Raw genomic sequence first — 23,402 nt, forward strand, 5'->3', positions numbered from 1 at the left:
GATCATTTTTAAACTATTGTACTTTACCCACAATGATGCAAATATTTTTAAAATTCTATTTCTTTTAACAAAATACTTGCACACTCATACTTAATAGCATATCAAGTCTTTCTCCATCATTATTAATCATGAACTATATATTTTTGTCTTTATAGATAAGCAGCAGCCTATTTGCTGTCCAAAATCAAGGCATCACATACCAGTTGATCGCCCTGTCCCGGACTTATCGGACTCATCAGCTGATGAGCAGTTGAATGACAGCAATCACAATTTGCGCAGTGCTAACATCAGGCCTAAGGGAGGACTTCGAGATCTGAAATCTGCAGAGGAGGTGAGTGTTACTAATTTTTTTGTATTTTTTTTATGAACCATCTAATTTGGAATAATATCTCTGCCATGTGAGTAGTTATTTGTTCATTAAATGATGGAACATTGATGTGTCTGTGCTCTAGTTTGGAATCGAACCAAGAATGCATAGCGATTCACATGGAAGTTTATTGAATGCTGATGGTTAGAGGCAACGCGTTTTCGGAACAGCTCCGAGTTCTGTCGCTTCGCTAGTCAGGGAGCCTAAAATGGTTTTCCTCCTTGTGATGGCGTAGCAGGTTGCACAAAACAACATGCTCAGAAATAATTCGTGAAAGTGATAGCGAGGTGCGAGGATCTGGTGCTACGCTTGAGCTAGCTGCTGAGTGTATAGAAGTGCAATTTTGTAGTGTGTTTCACACATAAAATATGCCTCCTGTTCATTCCAAAGTTTACCGTAGAATGCTTAGGGGACAAATGTGTGAAGCTGTCGCAAACGTCTTGCAATTCATGCAAGAAGAGGCTGACAAAAATGATTTGAAGTTGCCTCTTAAAAAATTATTGACCGTGTTTGTGCTGCGACAGGTGTATCTTTAAGTACGGAAAGATCAATTAAGAAGGAAAGTTCGGCGGCTCGTGCTGGATCATCATCATCATACAGCATGCCCCGTAGAAATAAAAATCGTCCACGGCTGTGTACAGATATAGATGATTTTGACATGCACGTTGTTCAGAGAACAATTAATGAATTTACACCGCAGACAGGCAAGTCCCAACAGTAAAATCTGTGCTTGCAAAATTAAGGAAAACCAACGGATAAAAAGGGCAGGCAACCAGTTTATTGAAGATCTTCAAAAAACTTGGGTTTAGGTAGAAGAAAGTGAAAACTAATAGATGTGTGCTTATTGAGAGGAATGACATTCGGAATGCAAGGATTGCTTACTTACGAGCCATCAGTAGATACCGTCGGGAAAGCCGTCCAATTATATATTCTGATGAAACATACATCCATAGTTCCCACACAACCACAAAAAACATGGTGTGACAATAGTCTAGAGGGCCTGAAATGCCCAATATCCAAAGGGCAACATCTCATTATTGTCCATACAGGCAGCGACATGGGGTTCATCCCTAACACCCTTCTGATATTTAAATCATCAGAAAACTGGAGACTACCACACGGAGATGAATTCCAGCAATTACATGTGGTGGATAAGAAAAATGGTCATTCCAAATTTACCACCAAATTCCATCTTCGTAATCAGCAACGCATTCTGCTAGTGGTGTGCGGGACAGAGAGTGGGGGCTGCACTTTTACAATTGGAACCACGATTTTAAATTTTCCCACTTTCTATATTCAGTCTTAATGGTCAAGACTGATTATACAAACATTATTAATATTGCCCAACATAGCAAAATGTGATACAATTTTCCTCTACTTCAATTTTTTTTTTCAGCTTGTCCCCTGAAAAACGTAAAATCAACGTTCCACAGTATTTTCTCTTGAATCTGTAAATCTCACTGATAATCTGATTGATACCACTGCATTGGTCATATCTTAAGAATTTAGATGCAATGTAGTAATATTTTCTAATTCCTATTTTGACAAGAAGACCTTTATTGTGAAATTGTGCTGTACAGAATTCAATTGTTGATGCTTTAATCTCTTTTTCAGTATGAACAGGAGATACTGCGGCTGCAGACAAATGTGGAGCTTCTGCAGATGAGACTTGAACAGACACAGCATCAGTTGCAATGGGAAGGGGGTACAGGAGGCAACATGCAAGTAGACTCCTTGGAGAAGAAGAAGAAAGAAGATCCAGATAGGGAACAGAATAACCTATCTTCTGACCAAGAAGATGAGGAAGATGATCAACAAATGAAAGGAATACTATCTAGGTATGTTAATATGTTAACTAGGAACACCTTGTTATTTTGTTTTGTCATGATTTAAAATATAACTTGTCTAGAGCAAAAGGCAAGTGCAACATCTGTTTTTACACTAGAATTCTTGATTTATCATTTTTTTTTTAAAGAGCACTTCTATCATGTAGTTTCTCTTCTATCCTTGACATTGAACTGTTCTGTATAGTTAAATTAACACCTGATTAACATTCTCAACACAACAGATATATCCTGTATGCATTTATGTATTTTATCCAGTCTTTCCTATCTTATCTCAGATGCTACATTTTATGCTTTTTAGTAGAGTATCGTTTTAGTGACATGTTTTGTTTGCATTAAAGCAGCTACAAAAATTAAATTCTTAGCATGTTTTCCATATTTGTGGTTTTACATTTTCCCCACATTATACATTCAATCATGATGGTCCCAACATAGCAGAATGTTATAAAATTTTCCTCGATTTTACATTTTTTTTTCTTTTGTAAGTTCTTTCAGCTTGGTCTCCTGAAAAACGTAAAATCGAGGTTCCATTGTATGATCGAAGACACACATTTGAAGATGTACATACATTCATGTCATTTATAAAAATATCTTGACAAACACAGGACAGAAATTGTAACACTTTGTTACCAAAATTTCACAAACTTCTTGTTTGCATCTTGAAGAACTGGAGGAATGACATAGAGTGATCAAATACAGCCCTGTAAACAGTTCTGGCTTGCATAAATGTTCAAACCTACTTTCCGCAAGTTTTTGCTACCTCTTGCAAGAAAATACCAACATTATTCACTAAAATAATACTGAACTAATAATAAGAATTGGCCGAGAGCACAGTATGGGACCCAATACAGCAGAGTCAAATGAACAATTAGAATTATACAGTCAAGGTATAGACATAAAATAGTATAGTAAAACCAACATATATTTATAGTTAATTACACTTAATTTTCTACTCTGCAGCAAGATCTGCCACTAGACCTCGATGGACCAATACGAAATTGTTGCTCATAATGATAAAGTACCAATATAAAACGTACACTTTCCAATAAATGATATTTACCATTCCCATATAAATCTGCAAATCTTCCTTGCAGAAGAGAAATGGTTCTGTGATGTCTTCAGTTAGAGTTACCACATGATGAGTGAGTTTTGCTTTAAAAAAGAAACTGGGTATTTAGACATTTACTTGACAAAATTACTAGAACATGTGACTTATGTGTTTATAAGTGTAAATTTAATAACAATATTGCAGAATTTTGCACTAAAATAAAAACTATTAATAGATAATTTCAAATATATAGGCCCATATTGAACAGTGTCGTCCTCTGTGGCTGTGCAGTCTAAGGTTCTGTGATTTGGATTCTGACTGTGGGACAGCATGGGTTCGAGTCTGCCTGGGTTATATCTGGGTTCTCGGCCTGTGTATAGAACCGGTGGCAACCCACCATTGTGAGAAAATTGGGGAGCTACGAGTGAGTAGCGTAACCCGGTCATGGATATCTCCTATAACGGCTGGAGGTTCAACATGCAAGTGCAACATATCACCTCCCAGTTGAAGATCTCCACACCTCTAGGTAGGATTGTGGGAGGAGACTGGCAGTCGGGAGATTGGCCTATTTATATTGAACAGTACTGCCAGCCTCCATGGCAGAGTGGTTAGCAGAGCACTCTACGATGCCAGGGGTCCCATGGTTCGAATCACGGCATGGGATGGGTGTTGTTCGTGAGTGTCCCTTCAATTTCATCATATCATCATTCATCCTCATCTTCTAGATTAGCCAAAAGTGGCAGAAAAGGAAAGTAAAAATAAAAACCACATAAATCAATTGAACAGTACTGATAATAACAATAAGAGAGTATCAAATAAATATTAATATAGAAATTAACAATGTTTCAGGCTGATCTCAGTTGAGGAGGAACTTCGCAGAGAGCAGCACAAAATGGCAGATGTCCTACATCACAAGCAGAAAGTGATTGATGCTCAGGAACAAAAAATTCAGGCTTTGGATGCAGCAAATAATAGACTCCTTTCGGCATTATCTCAGCTGAAAGACCGCTATGCAATGCAGGGCAAGAATGGGATTTCATCTCACCCACCCACAGATAGTAGTGTACCGCCACTATCGAACCAGGCCAGAATCTTGGCCGAGTTAAGCGAGTTGAAGAGTAGTTCCTGCTGAGCAAACCTGGAATGGAATCATCTCTCCCGTGTCTTATTGTTTTGCCGGCACTTGCAATGCATGTGACGAAATGAAAGGAAGGCTAGATCTTTCGGTCATGAACTGAGTAGTCAGTTGTACAATGTAATACAGTACAAAGCTGTTGATAAGTGAAAGGGTACCAGTAGTGTCTTGTTGGACAACAATGAGTGTTTGAATGTGAAAGAGAAAGTCGGGCAGGTTATTTTTCTTCTTGATCGTATTGATGTTGTGGCATAACCTTAGCAAAGTCTCATATAGTGAGGCAGTATTTTGGTGTGAGCATGGATGTTTTGTGGCGATTTTTTCCCCCTATCGAATGCATTTGTGTATTTTGTGAGAAGATCTGTGCAGTGAAAAGTTATACATGTCTGTATATTTTTTGTGTGACTTGGTTTTGAAAAGAATGTTTTCAAGCTGTAAATGATCACATGACATAATAATTTACTTCTCAAACACCACACACATAATAATATGTGTTCTCATCCTACGGCTCATTAATCAGATCTGATTCTACATAATCTGAACTGTAGTATTCAATTGTCACTGTTCGTATCCTGATTAATGCATCATTACTCAAAAGAAATTTGTCATAATGAATTTTTGATCAGTTTATATTAATTTTATTAAAAAGCCTTTTTTTTAATGTATTGTGCACATGTGTTAAACAGTTGCAAATTTACAGTAATGCATTCATTTTTTGCCTCACAAGTATTTTACCTCCAATTAAAGAAATGCATTGAAGAAATACATGGAATAAGTATTTAGAAGTGGCAATTGCATGTGGTAGATATTATTTCGGGACATTAAAAAAATGCACAAATTGACCACTTCTTTTTAGTATATAATGTTAAGGCAACTTTTGTATTATGCTTGCCTTTTCTTACCAAAGATTATTGTTGTGAATATAGCCTTTTCTAGGCCTTTTCACAAAACACAAGCTCAGTATCTTAATGTGAATAAAGTTCTTTTATTTCATTTTCATCTGCTGTAATGATATGTTGTGTATAAAAGATTGTATTTTAAACTTTGTTTCTTTTGGATGTAAAATAATTTCCTGTAAAAGACCAGTGATATATATATATATATATATACATATGTACTAATTTTTTGTTAAAAGTATTGACTATACTTATGAATTCAAATTTTAGTATGCAGACTACATTTGTGAATACTTTAAATAAGTTTTGTTCTGATCTTTATGAGTTATTCGTTGTACATTAGAATCTCTGTTTATAAAAAATGTATTGTAGGTGTAAATAAGAATAGCTGTATTACTGTAAACAGTATTTATCATAATATATTAGTAATTTATTTGATGCATTTTATTTTGGAAAATTTGTAGAACAATCGAACTACGAGGTTCAGCCTCACGTTTTAAGGACAATCGCTGAAATGGGCTCTTATGGACAATGCTTTTCTTATGGGAAAATATGAGCGTGCTGTTGTGAAATTTCTGGATTTACAAATTTAGCTTAAGTAAAACCGGTACCTGCAGTTTTGCAGGAAATTTTGTAGAGAATACGATGGTGAACACAAAAAACTGGTAACTTGCTTACATAATTTTAGATAAATTAAAAACGCAAATTTTCTGTGAAAACACAATTTTTACATTGTTTTCATTCCTAACATTGAAACATGCCGTAAAATTGAAGCTTTCATTATGAAAAAAATTGACACTGTTTTTTAATTGTCATAGGTGACGGTGGTACTCAGAATTTATCAATACTTTAAAGCATATTTACATTAAAAAATATTCAAATAAAGTATGTGGAGATTTTTTATATTCGTGCAGTAGAAAATGTCGTCGCTGGCCATTTTTTGTTCTGTAATTCCAAGTAAAAATTCCAACGACAAAGTTGTGGAGAAAATAATGAAATTATTTTTTATAACCACTCAAAGGTTCCCAGAAATATTACTTCCATGTATTTGGAGTTCCTTTTTAACCCGAACCATGCACGAAGTAAGGCGACGTCTGGCCATCTTGAGCTGACTCACCGCAACATTCCGGCTAATCACCACCAAGTTTTCGAGTTGTTATTTTATTTCCATTCAATAAAAATATTAACTTCATGCAGTTTGTTATAATAGAATTGCAATTACTTAAATTTGATAATTGACAATTATTTCCAATGCTGCTGTTGTGAGCAATATTAGTGCTGTCACAAATACACCTTGTTCTTGTTCCAGTAGCATAACGGCCAGGCGTACAAGTTGCTGATTCCTAGAGTCGTTTTCACGTTCAGAAGACACAATGGGCTCTTATGGGCAATGCTTTTCTTATGGGAAATACGAGCGTGCTGTTGTCAAATTTCTGGATTTACAAATTTAGCTTAAGTAAAACCGGTACCTGCAGTTTTGCAGGAAATTTTGTAGAGAATACGATGGTGAACACAAAAAACTGGTAACTTGCTTACATAATTTTAGATAAATTAAAAACGCAAATTTTCTGTGAAAACACAATTTTTACATTGTTTTCATTCCTAACGTTGAAACATGCCGTAAAATTGAAGCTTTCATTATGAAAAAAATTGACTGTTTTTTAATTGTCATAGGTGACGGTGGTACTCAGAATTTATCAATACTTTAAAGCATATTTACATTAAAAAATATTCAAATAAAGTATGTGGAGATTTTTTATATTCGTGCAGTAGAAAATGTCGTCGCTGGCCATTTTTTGTTCTGTAATTCCAAGTAAAAATTCCAACGACAAAGTTGTGGAGAAAATAATGAAATTATTTTTTATAACCACTCAAAGGTTCCCAGAAATATTACTTCCATGTATTTGGAGTTCCTTTTTAACCCGAACCATGCACGAAGTAAGGCGACGTCTGGCCATCTTGAGCTGACTCACCGCAACATTCCGGCTAATCACCACCAAGTTTTCGAGTTGTTATTTTATTTCCATTCAATAAAAATATTAACTTCATGCAGTTTGTTATAATAGAATTGCAATTACTTAAATTTGATAATTGACAATTATTTCCAATGCTGCTGTTGAGAGCAATATTAGTGCTGTCACAAATACACCTTGTTCTTGTTTACATTACTGTCGACATTAATACTGAAATGAAGATCACCTTTCAGTTTCCAAGGTACACATAAATTCATAGACACCATATTAAGCTTTGAAAGGCTTTCCAACACGTGACAAAATATGGGGCTTCAAGATAGAAATATGACATGCCTTGCTTGAGTCATTGAGGTCTTATCAGTTGAAGTGGGCCATAACTCATTTCTTTGTTTGGGTTGCAACTTTAATCTAACCCATGTGCCAGGTTCCCCTTACTTGAGTAAGAGATCTGCTTTGGTCTGTTTAGACTTTTTTTCCTCTCTCGAAAAAGTTTTCAATTGTGTGATTTGTGTGAGCGCTCAGTGATTTTTACTTTTTTAAGTGAAGTGTCATGTTCGTGCATTACACTCGCGCGTGTAGTGATCGCAATGGATCATAGTAAAAAGGATAACTAACGTTCACAGTATAATATTAATAATTACATATAATTATCATTATATATACAAAATATGTAACACCTTCATTGTGAAAGAAGGTCATCATTTCCCAGTGACATGAGCTAGCGCTGTATTGGCAACACTGTGCGGTTTCTCCGTAAGTGCCGTTGTCTCTTCTGAACGTGAAAACGACTTTAGTAAACTTGTTTGGAATTGTATTTGTAGACAGAAAAACTACAGTGCAGTACAGTGGAACAGAATAACTACAGTGCACCTCATATTTCCATGCGAGTTAACTTCCCAACCTTGTGAACGAGAAAAAAAAAATATTAATCTTAAGCAGTAATGACCTTTGTTAGGCCAGTTTATCTCTTTCTCCCTTTCCTCCTTATGGTTACATAACCTCCTTATGGTTACATAACCTAAGTGCTCTTACAAAAAAATGTACAAAAACATTGTTTTTTGTTCTACTGGCATGGAGGATTCCTTATTAATATACAGTTCTCCGGATAAGGTTTTGGTGTACAAGGGTCACTATTTATATTTTGAGCCTTGGCAACACTGATTGAAGTTAGGCGCGATTTGACATTTGCACGGAATCGTCTGGCATTATTGACCATAACGTACTTCAAATGTTTTGTCAATAGCTTCATTTGTGTTGTTTATGTTGCCTTGGAGATTGCGCGACAACAATAAAATGGAATTAACTCGTGAACATTTTCGTGCGATGATTTTTTACAATTTTCGACGTGGATTATCAAGACAAGAGTGCATCGATCAACTTACTTCCACATTTTACGATGAAGCCCCATTCTTTGCCACTGTGAAACGCTGGTATAACGAATTTAATCGTGGCCACCATTCGCTCACCGACGAGATTCGCGAAGGTCGTCCAAAGTCAGTTGTTGTTCAAGAAAACATTGATGCTATGCAAAACCTAATACTGCAAGATCGTCATGTGACATACTGTGAGATTGAGGCAACCATAGGCATTAGTTCCACCAGCATATATAAAATATTACATGATCATTTAGCTGTGAGAAAGGTATGTTCTCTTTGGATCCCACACAATTTGACAAAAACTCAAAAAGACGCTCGCGTCAATTGGTGAAAACAAATGCGCAATAAATACAATCGTGGTGCTTCAAAAGACGTATATAAGATTGTAACAGGTGACGAATCATGGATATATGCATATGAGCCGGAACGTAAACAGCAGTCGACTGTATGGGTGTTTCAAGATGAACCCAATCCAACAAAAGTTGTTCGCGCTCGAAGCACATCTAAACAAATGGTCGCCTGTTTTTTCGGGAAAACTGGTCATGTGGCAACTGTGCCTTAGAGGAACGTAGAACGGTCAACTCTGAATGGTACACAACAATTTGTTTGCCAGAGGTCTTCGGTCAAATACGGAAAACAAACAAAAGCCGTCGGATCATTCTTCAAGACAATGCCAGCTGTCACACATCTCATCTAACAACAGACTTTATGAACAGTCAAAAAATCGAATTGATGGGTCATCTGCCATACAGTCCTGATTTGGCACCCAATGACTTCTTGTTCCCGAATGTTAAGAATAAATTGTGTGGACAACGATTTTCGTCGGCGGAAGACGCTGTTGATGCGTTCAAAAACCATATTATGGAGGTGTCTCAAGAAGATTGGAAAAACTGCTTTGACAAATGGTTCAAACGAATGCAAAAGTGTATTGACCATAAAGGAGAATACTTCGAAAAACAATAAAGCAGTTTTCAATGCCAAATTCCTGTTTTTTCATTGTTAGGCTCAAAATATAAATAGTGACCCTCGTATAAGTTCTTTCCTTTCCTATAAATCCAGAGATCTAAAAAAACTAATTTTATTTTCCCTCATTACCTCTTTAGTGAAGCTATGGTTATGTAACCATAAGGAGGAAAGGGAAAAAGAGATAAACTGGATCATGAGGGTAGGCAAAAAGAACGGGTATAAAGAAACTGATCTGAAGGATAACCTGAAAAGAGGACGTAAAATTTGCTGTAAAGAGTTGGAATACTCAAACAATCAAAATAAAGCGAATACAGGGGAAGAAAAAGAAAAGGAAGAGGGAATGAAATTTAAATACATACGTAGGTATCCCATATCTCAAAGGGGTCTCGGAGAAAATTGAGAAATTAACAAGAAGGTATGGAATGAAATGCGTGAACATGGATATTAGATGGAGAGAACATGACAAAGCAATTAGGGAGGGGGTTCCCAGAACAGGACTTTCTGAGCATATTATCGATATGGGACATAGAATTAAAAAACAGCAGGTCGTCCATAACGAAAATAAACCAATTAGCAGTGGTTGGAAGTAGCGTGCTACTTGTAGCAAAAATTTCGCTACAACTACATTTCTTCTCAGCATTTTGAGGAAAATTTTTAATATGACCACAGCGTCAAAGATAAATTCGACAATAACGCTTACTTTTGCAGGAAGTTCATAAAGACAAAGTCTATTACATGGAAATATGTATAATCTACATTATAAATATCTTCATATTGCAGATTATACATATTTCATTGGTATAGAATAAATCTAATATCCAGATAACTAAACGGAACTGGCATATATGAATATATTCTGGCCAACAGCTACAATTTTTGAGCTGCGTCGCTATTTTGGGGGGGAACATGCCTCGTTTGTGCCACCTCACGAACAAATCCTGTGGATTTCCATCGTGTAAGAGACAGGTAAATGCCATTAATTACTGTGTAAAACACATCTTGCAGTGCAAAAACTAGCGATCAATGGATGGACAATCACAAAGCAATAGTGCCATCATTCAATGGCTCAGTATGTTAACAGCATTCAGCATGAAATTATTGTTACAAGAATGATAGACATACACTTTCTGGAATTACAAATATTTTTGTCACAATATTTGTTCACAAATTTTAAAATTGCAATACGTTTAGAACACCTGGGTATACATATCAATTTCCTCAATATATATGTATGAGTTCTTGACTTTTCTGCAGAAACTATAATTTTCTTTAGTTAATATACAGTTTCCAAATGTATGAATTTCTTCTATTTTTATGTCACTTTTCTGTAACTTCTGCTAATCATGACAATGAGGATGAATGGTTTACTTTGTTATTCTGTTATCCAAGAGTCGCTTCTGCCACTTTTGGCTAATTGTGAGAATGAGGAAGAATGATGATGAAGAGCAGTGTGGGGAATGGAGGAGCAGGAGGGCCCATCCTCCCAACTAGGCTAGGCATCTTCCCTAGTTTGTGCTTTGAGTCCACTTTATGAACAGATAAGCTAATCGAGACTGGATCCGAATCACTCCAAGTATCTAACCTGGGGCTCTTTGATTACAAGGTGACAACATTTCCATTGTGTCTGCAGGGAAGCATTCCCAACAGGAAACTTACGTAAAGCATTGCTCCACCTGTTGCCCATTTACCAAAGCAGCACCCCCCAGCTATCCACAATATTAGAGCAAACATCTAACGAATTACGGGAATTATGACAATAAATAACAATCTACTTTGCAGTAAGTCCAACCATCATACTATGGGCTTCTTTTGAGTATCCATGTGGTGGTTTCAAGTTTTTTTTTATGCAGAAGTAGCGCAAAAGTAGCAAGTAGTGCATGTGAGTAGCGTAGCGAGCTACTTTTTGGAAAATGTAGCTGTAGCGAAGCTACTTTTAAAATGTAACTTTCTGATCACTGCCAATTAGTAGGAATGTGTATGAGGCATCATACATTTGCAGGGATAGAGAGAATAAATTAAATAGAGAGGATGGAAACGTAGATGATCTTTGGGTTCGAAAGCTTAGAAGATGGGAAGAACGAAAGTATAGAAAAATTGGTTTCCATGTTACCCCAGACGTTATTCGGGCAGCTCAGATAACTCCTGACTTCGCATACGATATGACGTAAGCGAGACGGGAGGAAAAGTAGGGAAGAACTGCTTGCGAACAACTTCCTGCATTCGGTGAGGAAACATTCTGGGGTTACTACGGGTAATGAAATTACGTGTATCTGTTTTGCTTGAACGAGCAAAATTGTTAGAATAAAACTGGCTAAATACGGTATAATGTGATTGATTTTTTTTTAACAATTCACACAGTTTGAGGCAAAAATGGATCATTTGAAGTCCTTTCACTTGTCTCTCAAGCATTTTCTGCTGCTCCGCTGAACGGATACCTAAATACGGTATAATGTGGATGATTTTTAACAATTTGCAGTTTGAGGCGAAAAATGGATCATTGGAAGTCCTTTTGCTTATCTTTTTTTTAAATGGTTCAATGTTGAAATACGTGTTTTAGATGGAAAGGATCTTAACTTCAGGGACTGTTAATTTGTAACAGAATATGGAGGCTACAACAGTTTTAGGCATAGTTTTTGAATTCCTGTCTACCCCATATCAAAACCACACCCTTATTTCTGGTTTTCAAAATATCTTGACGTGGCTATGTAAAGTTTTTCGTAGTCGAAGTTTTCGACCTGAAGAAGAGAACAGTAGATTCTCGAAAGGTCGTTTTGTAAATAACATACTCATAAAATGTAAATACCATTTTTCGTGTTTTTTCAATATTTTTAAAATACGTGTTATATTGCTATTGTGAGTAATTCACACATTCATAATGAGTTTGTAAATAATAAGCAAAGATATAGAGGGAGAACTATTTATCACTCTGAATTAAATTGGTTTAGTTTTTTTTTAGGGGGGGGGGGCAGCAACCAGATTCCCATAGGAATAAAATTTCAACATTTCTTCTACCAGTACTCACAGTTAGGTGGAGGTAACAAATGGAATTTTATGCAAAAACTTCTCCTTGGCAAATTGTGCAAAATGTGTTGAAAATCATTGTTCATTAATTAAAAATATTGGACAGACTAGATGGGATATAATAAGGAATGATCAGATCCGACAAACAGTGGGGGTAGTGAAGCTTCAGGACAGGATAGATCAGGCACAGATGAGATGGTTCGGACACATGAAGAGGATTGATGCAGAGAAACTACCAGTAAGATCTTACAATGCACGAGTGAGAATAAGGCCAAGGGGGAGACCAAGATGTCTGTGGAAAGAGCAGATAGTGAAGAATGTTAAGAGAAGGGGACAAAATCAGAGCACCATGGAAAGAGAAGAGTGGTGAAAGACCAGAAGGAAATGAGAGGCTTGACTTCTATGCCGACCCAGCCAGAGGCAGGCAACTGCAAAGGATGATGATGAATTAAAAATGAATTATGCACTACTAAAAAAAAGCAGGATTTAAAAAATGAGTTCTCCATAGCTTTTTAAGAAGGTATGTCCATAAAAGTGCTGAATCTTCGAATTTTTGATTAAAGGGCCATAAGGTTTATTATATCAGTATATACAGAGCATTCCCTGACATTTGCTACGAGACCCGGCGGCAAGCTGCTAAGCATCAGTGCTTGTCTTTCCCGGTGAACGAGTCAGCGACAGTCGCTAGAGTCTACTATTAAATTTACAGTTTTCATATTGTGTACTAACCTTGACTACAGAAGGTGTTGAAAATGATGTCCCTCTGCTGCAGCACATTACTGGCATCTCCGAAGGAAATTTGCATTTACATGTGCAAGTTCGTCTACTGTAGTTTTCCCAATTTTTCGTACAATACTCTCTTTTAACTCACGGATTGTCTTTCTATATACCTTATTTCCCCATTTTGCTTCCCACTTTTATTCAGAACTGAGCCTATTACTTTAAACTTTTTTACGAGGTTTAATATAAGCGACTGTCGCGGACCCGTTCACTGGGAAAGACAAGCGCTGATGCCGAGCTGCTTGCCACCGAGTCTCGTAGCGAATGTCAGGGAATGCTCTGTATTTAATTGCATAATAATTAGAATGTAAGACATGCCAAAAGCAAAGTATTGCACCTATGCAGGGGTACCCATCCCCCCCAAGGCCTATGATGCACTCGCCCCAAAAAGGTAGAACATCCGCCCACCCCCTTTGAGCCGAATTATTTACTCAAGTTATTATGGTCAGACAAAATTTGCTGAACAATATAATTCAGACATATTTAGGCAAAATATATTTACTTTAGGTACTTGAGGCTCACTTTCATATTTTTTAACATAAAATGTACAAAACTGCTCTGGTTCACTGAGTGTACTGAACCTTATTCTTAGCAGTTTGTCTGCTTGACCAACCTTGTATTAATGCGAACAGCAAGCCCCCCTCCCCCAAACAAACAGATTCGAAAGGCATGAGGGGTGGTGTTTCATTTCAACCCTTTTGCTACAATCACCCACAGGTAGGTAGAAAAACTGTGCATAATACCCATAACTAAAAATCAATGAGTCAAACGAAATGATCCCCTCCCATTTTTGTGTGAAAATATATAGAATTGGTATAAAATTTTGTCCCCCCCAAAAAAAATTATCAACGCGGGTGCATCATGAAACCCCCCTGTGGACACCCCTGCACCTATGACTTTTCATACATGGCTGTGCATCTGAAAAACATGCTCTTAAAGACCTCCAACTGATTCTTGTTGAAAACCACGCAAGAAGCACCATATGAAACACTTTAAAAGTTTGTTGAAGCTTTCGACTCCATCTCGGCAGTCATCAGAAGGGCTGATTGAGAGACGATGAAGAAAAAACAGACAAGGTTCCGATGATGGTACTTACTGTATCTGCCGGAAGATGATGTTGCAGTCTGGCAGTGTTGGTGGTTCTGATTGATGGCCGAAGAGGGTGGTTTTTCAGTTTGAGTGTGTTATTCCAAGATGAAGATTCCCACATAAAATTGTGTTTTGTATGGTTTTAACAATAATGTTGCCTGAACATGACGTAACGATTTATTTTTTAATGTCATGCCTCCCACTGAACTTGAAAAAATACATAATATGAAATAAGAAATACAATACAATATTTTGCACCAGTTGTGGATTTATTTCAATATCATCAGAATGGGCACTGCTACTTTAAAAAACTCAGACTATGTAAGAGAGTATGAATTTCTCCCATACACATACATAATAATGAATAACACACATCAAGCAATATGAGGGCAGGTACTGTTGTTCTGAACCCTGTTCAAATTTCCTTTATATATAAAAAAAAAAATATATTAATTTTGCCTTCTTTTTCTATTTGGTAAATTAAAATTGAGTTTCTTTGACCATAAGCTTGTAATCTAGACTACTGGGGAAAAAATAGCTATAATTAGTAACTCTAGAATTTGTAGTTACCGAGATATGAATATATAAAACGGGCCTCACCACTTAAGGGTTTAAATTAAATTGAAGGGCCGTGTGCACAGGGACAAACAAATAAACAAAGGATTACCCATGCCCATGTAAGGACCACACTCGAGGCCAGAGTTTCCCATGGTGATTTGGTCACTCAACATGCTTGTTCAGAGGCAGTTGTGCGATGGTGGAATGCATTGCTTTCTTTTTAGTAAATCTCAAAGCTCCACTTGTCTTCATTGTACTCTGGCAAGAGATTGGTTCTGGGAAGGAAATTTGGATATTACGGTATCCAGTGCTTTTTTCTGGGGTAAAATGTTCCGGTACTCTTCAAGTTGGCTTATTGTTACTATGTTCATCGTAGGAATTACTCAAAATATTGTGTTATATTCACAAATGATCGTCAATCCATGCAGTCACACACACTCACATTTTTGTTAATATAAAATGTTATTAGATTTAATCTTCTCTTTAAAAAGTTGCCGGTCAGCATACAGCTGCTCACCAACAGAAAGAAAGCATGACTAATCCATTTTAATTTGCCATGCAAACTGCAATGTGACAGCTTCCACAATTTCTATGGTCTACGTTTTAGTTCTTAAATGGGTACCTAGGGTCAACTGGAGCATGGTGCTGATTACATCATCTCCAAAATAGCCAAGATAGAAGGATGTGTGGGACCCCAGACTGCCCTATATATTCCTTATCCTGTTTACGTTTAGATAGACTAGTGTTGGAATAAGTATAGTTAAAAGCACTAGATAATGAATAATGTCCAATTAACATTGCATGCTAATATAAAACTATTGTCACTAACATTCAGCAAATTATCATTATGATCAACCTCTGACTTCATGCTTAAATGTTCATGTGATTCCTCCACAGTTAATACTCATGTAGTAACTGTTGGAATGTCTTCTTTTTGGATCTTTACAAATAAAAAAATCCATTTTGTTTTCTGACGAAATAAATAATTATTAGTTTAGAAAAGAAATGAAGCAATTAACAGACATCTTTGGAAGATAATCAATATTTGCACCAATTTTCATATCGTAAGAACCAGTGACGTGCGGTGATGTCGACACTTGGGGTAGCAATCAGTGGCTTGCCCAAGGGAGGTTGGTGTGGGTCATAATCCCCCCCCCCCTTTAGGGCCCAGTATTCCTAAAAATAGAACGTCAAAGAAAGGAAAGGATTGCAAAATGAGGAAGGACTACTGAAAAGAAGCACGTGTTAATCCCACCCTCTTTCGAAAATTCAAAACATGTTGATTTGACTATTAAGCCAGAGATCCCGGGTTCGAACCTCGACCTGGGCATGGGTGTTATTTGTGTTTGTCCCTTCATCAATTTTATCGTACCATCTTGACGATTAGCCAAAAGTGTAGGAAAAGCGAAGTAAAACAAACCAAATTAAACAATCAACCAATGATTTGATTTATGCTACTTAGCGTCGCTGTCACATTTGGTTAATCGCGAAGATGGTATAATAAAATTAATGAAGAGACAAACACAAAAAACACCCATGCCGAGGCTGGGGTTCGAACCCGGAACTCCTGGTGTCATAGCGTGCAGTGATAACCACTACCCCACAGTGGGTTGATTTGGTGTTTAAGTCCACTTTATGTACATAAAAGTTAATCGGGACTGGACCCACAGTTTAAAGTGGGATCCAAACCACTATGTTCGTCCACCTGGTACCGATCCGGGGCCACTTGCACTCCCCCACGGAGGTCGTCCGACAAGGATGAGTGGAAAGCTCTAACTATTCGGATACTTGGGTATCGGTAAAGCAAACTGCGTATTTACTCAGTGGTACGTAAATTTCAATTGGATTTTTGAAACACCATATTTGCATATGATTAAAGTTTTTCCAAAAAATTTGCATTCCTTAATTTCCCTAATTTCTTCATCTCACGATCTCGTTACTGATGCCAATGAGCTGGACACACAATCTATTGTGTTTATCTCCAATAACCTGTTCTGGCATTGCGAGTCATGCTAAAATTGTTTGCTTTCTGAAAATGCATAAAAACTAGTAGGAAATATACTTTTTGGAGTTGGTCAAGTTTAGATGCTAAAAATATTTAGTGATAAACTTTATGCATGATTTAAGGAGACTGTAGTAATACTTCTACACAACAGCAGTACTGCTCCAAGCTCTAACATGTAACTGACAGAATGATGTAAGAAACTGCAAAACTTTGTCCTGGCTATCTGGGTTGCTGCGTTGACTAATATGAGGAATTATAGAAAAGTGGGTAACACTTCGATCTAGTGAAAACAATTTCTTCAATTTTACAGAAGAAACTACTTACGGAAATCAGTTTTTGTAGCATTATCGAAGTTCGTCAATGTATTTTCTTTCATCGTGTAATCTCTTTTAGTGCGAATTCATGTTTGTGGGGCTACCCGCTATTATTTTCATGAGAAAAGCATAATTCCACCCTAAAGAATGTTCCGCAATGCAGAATACGCAAGTAGGAATCTTAAAAAGGACGAAATAAATAAGTTATAGAGCAAATCCAGATGTAACGGACTGACACTTTAGATTTTCTTCAGCTTTTTAAATTTTTAATTAGGCAGCTATGCAATATTACATTTCCAAAACATCACCATGTTAGATAACAAAGAGAGTCATTTTTAACCCAGTAAGAAACTTTCCACAATTTTGTCTGACTATGGAGAAAATAAGAAAAAACTGCATGTAACGGACTGACACATGTGTCAACCCATGGTTTCAAATTACTGAATGTTTTGATAAAATTCTCTGGAAGTTGGACACTTTAATACTTCTCTTTTTAAATGATTAATAGTGATATAGTAAGACAGCAAAATCTGAATGCTTCAGTTTTATTCAGAGGTTCAGAAAAAAAAAAAAAAATAAGCCTAGTAACGGACTGACATGTATGGTAACGTACTGACACCTTGGAAATATATTCATAAACTCAACAGACTTACATATTCTTACTAAGAGAAATGTTTTCTTTACTATATAACTGAAATTAGTTAAAGTAACACTAAAAACTACTAACAATAAGTCACACAAACACTATTTAAACACTGTACAAAGGAAATAAGGTATATAAACTGTGCTAATACTGTATGACAATGTTACACTGCTTGCTTCTTAAAATCTTTAAATTGTTTTTCTACTTCTCTTAAATGTAGAATTTCAAAAGGACCAGTCAGTGGCGTACGCAAGGGGGGGGGGTTACCGGGTTTAACCCCCCCTTGAGCTTTTGAAATATTATGGAAAATGCTATAGAAAAAAATTAAAAATGGCTAATTTATCAGTCAAAGATTTGCGAGAGTAATAATAATAATAATTTGAATTATTATTCCCATGCAGCATGAAGAAAAACACAACATTCCAAACACAATCTAAGTGGCCGCAAAGTTCAATTTTGCAATTCTTTTTGCAAAAAGTCGCGCAGTGACTCTCGCGAGAATTGTGAAAATTCCTTGCTTCGTCGCAGTGTGCCGACCTTATTGCAAACGTTCTTCCCGGTACTGATTTCACATCCCCTTGTGAACTCTCAAGTGATGCCGAATCTACATCCACATCATTAAATAATGTTGAAGAAATGCTTTGTGAATCACCTAGAAGTGATAAATGTGTTGGAATGTCTATAAACTTACTTTTCAACGAAAACATAGACTCAGTGGAATTTAGCAACATGTATTCTCGCGCTTCATCATCATCCTGGGCGAGTTCCATAGGTAAAGGTAATGTAAATTCCCCCCTGCATATAGCACCCTGCCATGAAGGCACACGTAGTGGTGTGGTGGGCCCCAAAGATTCTCGATTTTGAACTATTTTGCAGGTGATGTGATCAGCACCATGCTCCGGCAGCCTTCATCCCCCAGGGTTGATGTCAGGTACCCATTGCTATGAGGCTGGGTGCGGAGACAAGGCTGGATAAATTCCAACCAATTCCGGGAATCGAAACTGGATATCCCACGAAGTTGTCAGACTAGACCAGCGCGACTCCTTGAATGAGTTTCATATTTCGATTATTTCAATAAATTTAATATATTTGCTTGTTTTATGGATTTTCTTCACACTTAAAATGTCTCACTTATCATATACAAATAACCGTTGACTAGACAATTATTTTGTAACAAAGAAACAAAAGAAATGTAATATTTTTTATATCTTTCATAAATAGCAGCTGCATTAGTAGTAATTATTAGTAGTAATTAAACTAATTAATTAATTAATTATAAGAATTATTAATTATTTTTTTTATTATTAATTAATTAAAGTATAATAAAACAATGGTAATGTGAATTTGTAGAAAGTTTTCGAAATAACACCCCCTTGATGAAATCCTGCGTACGTTACTGGGACCAGTACCCTACAATTCAACTGGGCAATAAAATGAAAACTTCTTGTTTACAGTTTCTACATCATTAGGCCAGAAAAAGCTGTTAACTGAACTATATTTCATCATTGTCCATGGTTAATATTCTGTTAATATAAAATGTCTGAACATAAAATGCTGCATAATATTTTTCAACTTCTAAAGAACTGTTTTATAATACTTCATAACTTCCAGAACACTGATTTTTCAAGAAGGAATGAACAAATTTCTCAGTCGATCCTGTATAGTTGGAGCATTCAATGACATTTTTAGAGATGACTCTGAAATGGTGAATATTGTGTGTGTTTGGAATTTGATGAATATTACGCCAGTGTTCATCTAGTGTTGCTTTCACGTCTTCTATGGTGGAAATTGGGATTTCTGCTACTACAATTTTTGTCTTCTTTTATTAAAGAAATGTGACAAATTCACGTGCACAGTGAAATGAAGTCTTCCCAGCCATTACAGCTTCCCTCGCCATTCTTTTTACTTCTCCCCAATTGTATCTACAGCCCCTTTACCGTAGGAAGTTGCAAAAAAAAAAAAACCTCCACTCAATGTTGTTTATTCCTGCTGTAAAAGAATATGTGATGTTACATAAAGTGTACCTTTGCTTAAACTGTGAAGCTGCTCCATCTGAGAAAATATGAAGACTGGAAATTGATAATCCAAGTTCGTTTTGGAGATAATCTAAAATACACTGTAAATATACATGTACACGGTATTTATCATGATTAAGGCAGTCAGATATAATAGCAAAAGACTTCTTTTGTGATGTAGTTCCATCGTGAAACCAAGTTACAGCAGAAAAAACGGTAATTCGTTTATTCCTCCAATGGGCAGATTGGATTTCATCCTGTTCCTTGCATGTGAAGTTCTCAGAAAAGTCAATTTGTAAGACAGCTTCTTCTTCATGTAAGTTTTGAATTCTTCCCTGGAAAGCCATCTGCTGTTTATGTTTTATGAAAGTATGATGCAGAAAGTGTGGATTTTTTCCTGACAAAGACTCAAAACAATCTTGGACAGTTCCAGTCTTTTCAGTTTTCTCAACACTGTTAGTAGTATTTTCCCACTCATACCACTTACAGAACTCTGAAAGATCTGTTTCACTTTCATCACTGTCTGTTATGGAATTTAAGTCTGGACATATTTTGTATTTGCTAGTCATACAACGTTCATTATCTTGACTACATACTATCTGGTCTATAAATGGCCGAAATTCTGTAGAAACATGTATACCTGAAGAATAACAGTTTAATGTTTTCATGTGTCATGCAAACACAAAACATTTTGAGGTATATTTCGTAAAAGAAACATAAACTTGGGTCTGCAATCAGCAAAAGTGGAAAAACTTATTTTTATCTCGGTGTGCTTCAAGCAAAATATTGCGTATGCTTCCTGAAGGGTTGTAAGTAAGTACCGTTTCTGATATTTTCTTTTCACTCCACCTTCACGCACAGTTACACAGTCTCTTGCTCCAGGAGCTTGGCAAGAGATTTCCTCCGTGGAGTAAAATTATTTTATAACATTTCTAGTTTCTGATTCTGTTTGAGCACTTGAGGGAGTAGTAGAGGTATTACCAATCTTTAGTCCTTCATTCCTTGCAAAATCAACTATAAGAGCTCGCCTCTTTCTAGGAGATGCAGGTAAGGCAGATGCACGTTTTTTTGCTTTCCCAAATGACTGACGTGATGAATACACTTTTGTCGGTGTTTCAATGACAGATGTTGTTGGTGTTTCAGGAGGAATAGTGGCACTAGCATTATTCTGACTACCAGTAGTTTCACTTTTCCTCTGTTTTTCCTTCCGTTTGTATTCACGGTTTTTCTTCTTAAGCTGCTGTTTACCTCTCTCACTAAGTGCACTTCTTTTTATTTTTTGTCTTTCAGCATCTTTTCTCTTTACTTCTTCATAACAAGCCTTTTTTTCATACGCTGTCTATAATTCCGCTGCTTCTCAGCATTGCTTAATCTTGGCATCTCGATTTAAGTATGATTTTTACAATAAAAATTATCTTATAATATAACTAACATTATTTTATAACTATATAAAAATCATTTTGAGTAATAAAAGTTAAAGCAAGACTGTCAGATAGCATGTATGAAAGTTTTTTAATATTTTAACTTCTCCTTATAATGTCAGCCTGTTACCAGTGTCAGTCCGTTACCTACCCATAATACCCTAATGCCTTAAGATATAACTGTGATTTTTTTTGCCTGAGTAGTCTGGGTAAACCTAACACAGGATATAAAGTTTTGTGAAATTGTCACTTTGGATTGATTTTCTTATAAAAAAAACTTTTTCAAATATTTTGGTAACAGACTGACAGTACCGCTTAACGAAGTTTAGCATGCATTACTTCTTCATAGATGATATTTTTAGTATACAGTTTCTGTGCAAAATAATGTTATTTTTATGCACATTCTAGTAATATAATTAACTTTCAGGTAGATAGTTTCTGAATGATTTTATAGGTGTTGAAATAAAACCATTATTTATACAATGCAAGCTCTGACTAGCAGTACCATAATATTTTATTATACTGCAGCTGCAAAAATCAGTTACATTAGGAGATAATTATACTACATTAATCTACATGAAGATTTCTTTCAACAAGGTATAATACATGCTACTTGGTTACACTTTGATTTTCACACTCCAGGTTGACAATTTTCTGTAATTGCTCTATAGGTGTTTTCACGAGATTGAAGTGGTAATGAAAGGGGTGGTATTAGGAAGAGACAAATAGGAATTGTAACATTTTCTGTCGACATGATTCGAACAAGTGTTCTGGGATTATCAGCCATGTTATTTACATATCTTGTAGTCTACAGTTATTACAAGCATAAATACACAGTTTTTTGTTGTGAGAATCCATGCTCCCTTCATCAGACATTTATTTTTAGTTTGATTCAAGATATAAGTCTAACAATGGTTACATATCTTTAAAAAATAATCAGTTATACAATGGATCTTGTCAATGTTACACTGTTGGAATATAGCAACTTAACTGTGAAAAAAGCAGTCTTGTTTTATTATAATTTATGATTTTTTTTTATCTCTTTCTAAAAATTATAAATCCCAAATATCATTAGGCAATTCAAAATCATCATCCCTTTTACAGATTCTTGATGTTTTCAGTTACATTGAATTTTAAAGATGGTGGCCTAGTCCACATGTGAAAAAGAATACTCCATAGTGGGTTTATGTTACCATTTTCATTATTTAATTTATTTCAGTATTCGGTGCTTTAGTATTATACGGACTACCTCCAATTAATACACTATAAGTACCTAACCTTCATATCTAATAAGTTAGGTTATATGACATACTAATTAGATATGAAGGTTAGGTTAGGTACCTATAGCGTACTAATTCGAGGTAGTCCGTATAATACTAAAGTTCCCAGTATTCTTCTGCAATGAATGAAGCTTCCCAGGCATTCAAATCTATGTTTCCTGTCACTGTTTTCAAAAACCTTCTCTTTTTAATCATATGCTTCTTCTCGATGATGTGAGCTGACAAAACCTTTCGTGCATTTAAATTTATAATGTCCAAATCGTGTTCGTGCCATCTTATTGCTATTTGTCCTACATAATCCTTTCAACATGAACACAATATAAGTTATAATATAATATAATTTTCCTTACATTATCATTTGGCATAGATGTTACAAACTTTTGCCTTTAACACTTGCTGAAGTACTCATTCCCTTTCCTCTCCCAGCAGATGTAACAAATTTTCAGAACTATTTTCTACAATAAGCAAGCATAAGTTTCTTGTAAGTCATAAAAGGGTATGGTGAAAAGTTTTCATTTAAAAATGAAGCAATCAGAAATTAAGTAGTAATAAAATTACTGCACCATCCTTTAAAGTATATCTATTAGGTTAGGTTAAGTAAGCATGGTTAAAAAAAAATTATCATAAAAAAAGGTACGTTTGGAAACACTGGTGAGACTGCGTGAATTTCA

At 35.9% G+C, this 23,402-nt stretch overlaps 1 protein-coding gene across 6 annotated transcripts in view; it reads left to right on the forward strand.

Moving 5' to 3' along the window:
* Positions 1 to 5,827, forward strand: part of raskol (Ras GTPase-activating protein raskol) — a 648,601-nt gene extending 642,774 nt beyond the window's left edge. For 2 of the 6 annotated variants that reach the window (XM_083126628.1, XM_083126629.1), the window contains 3 exons: positions 156 to 331; positions 1,982 to 2,205; positions 4,109 to 5,821. In XM_083126628.1, coding sequence (XP_082982754.1) covers positions 156 to 331; positions 1,982 to 2,205; positions 4,109 to 4,391 — 683 coding nt within the window. In that variant the 3' untranslated portion in view covers positions 4,392 to 5,821. Of the gene's footprint in view, positions 1 to 155; positions 332 to 1,981; positions 2,206 to 4,108 lie in introns of all 6 variants that reach the window. The other 4 variants (XM_083126626.1, XM_083126627.1, XM_083126630.1 and 1 more) reach the window with 4 other exon arrangements.
* The last annotated feature ends 17,575 nt before the right edge of the window (positions 5,828 to 23,402 follow it).

This window comes from Lepisma saccharinum, chromosome 8 (assembly GCF_977018435.1).
Source record: "Lepisma saccharinum chromosome 8, izLepSacc3.1, whole genome shotgun sequence".
Taxonomy (NCBI): domain Eukaryota; kingdom Metazoa; phylum Arthropoda; class Insecta; order Zygentoma; family Lepismatidae; genus Lepisma; species Lepisma saccharinum.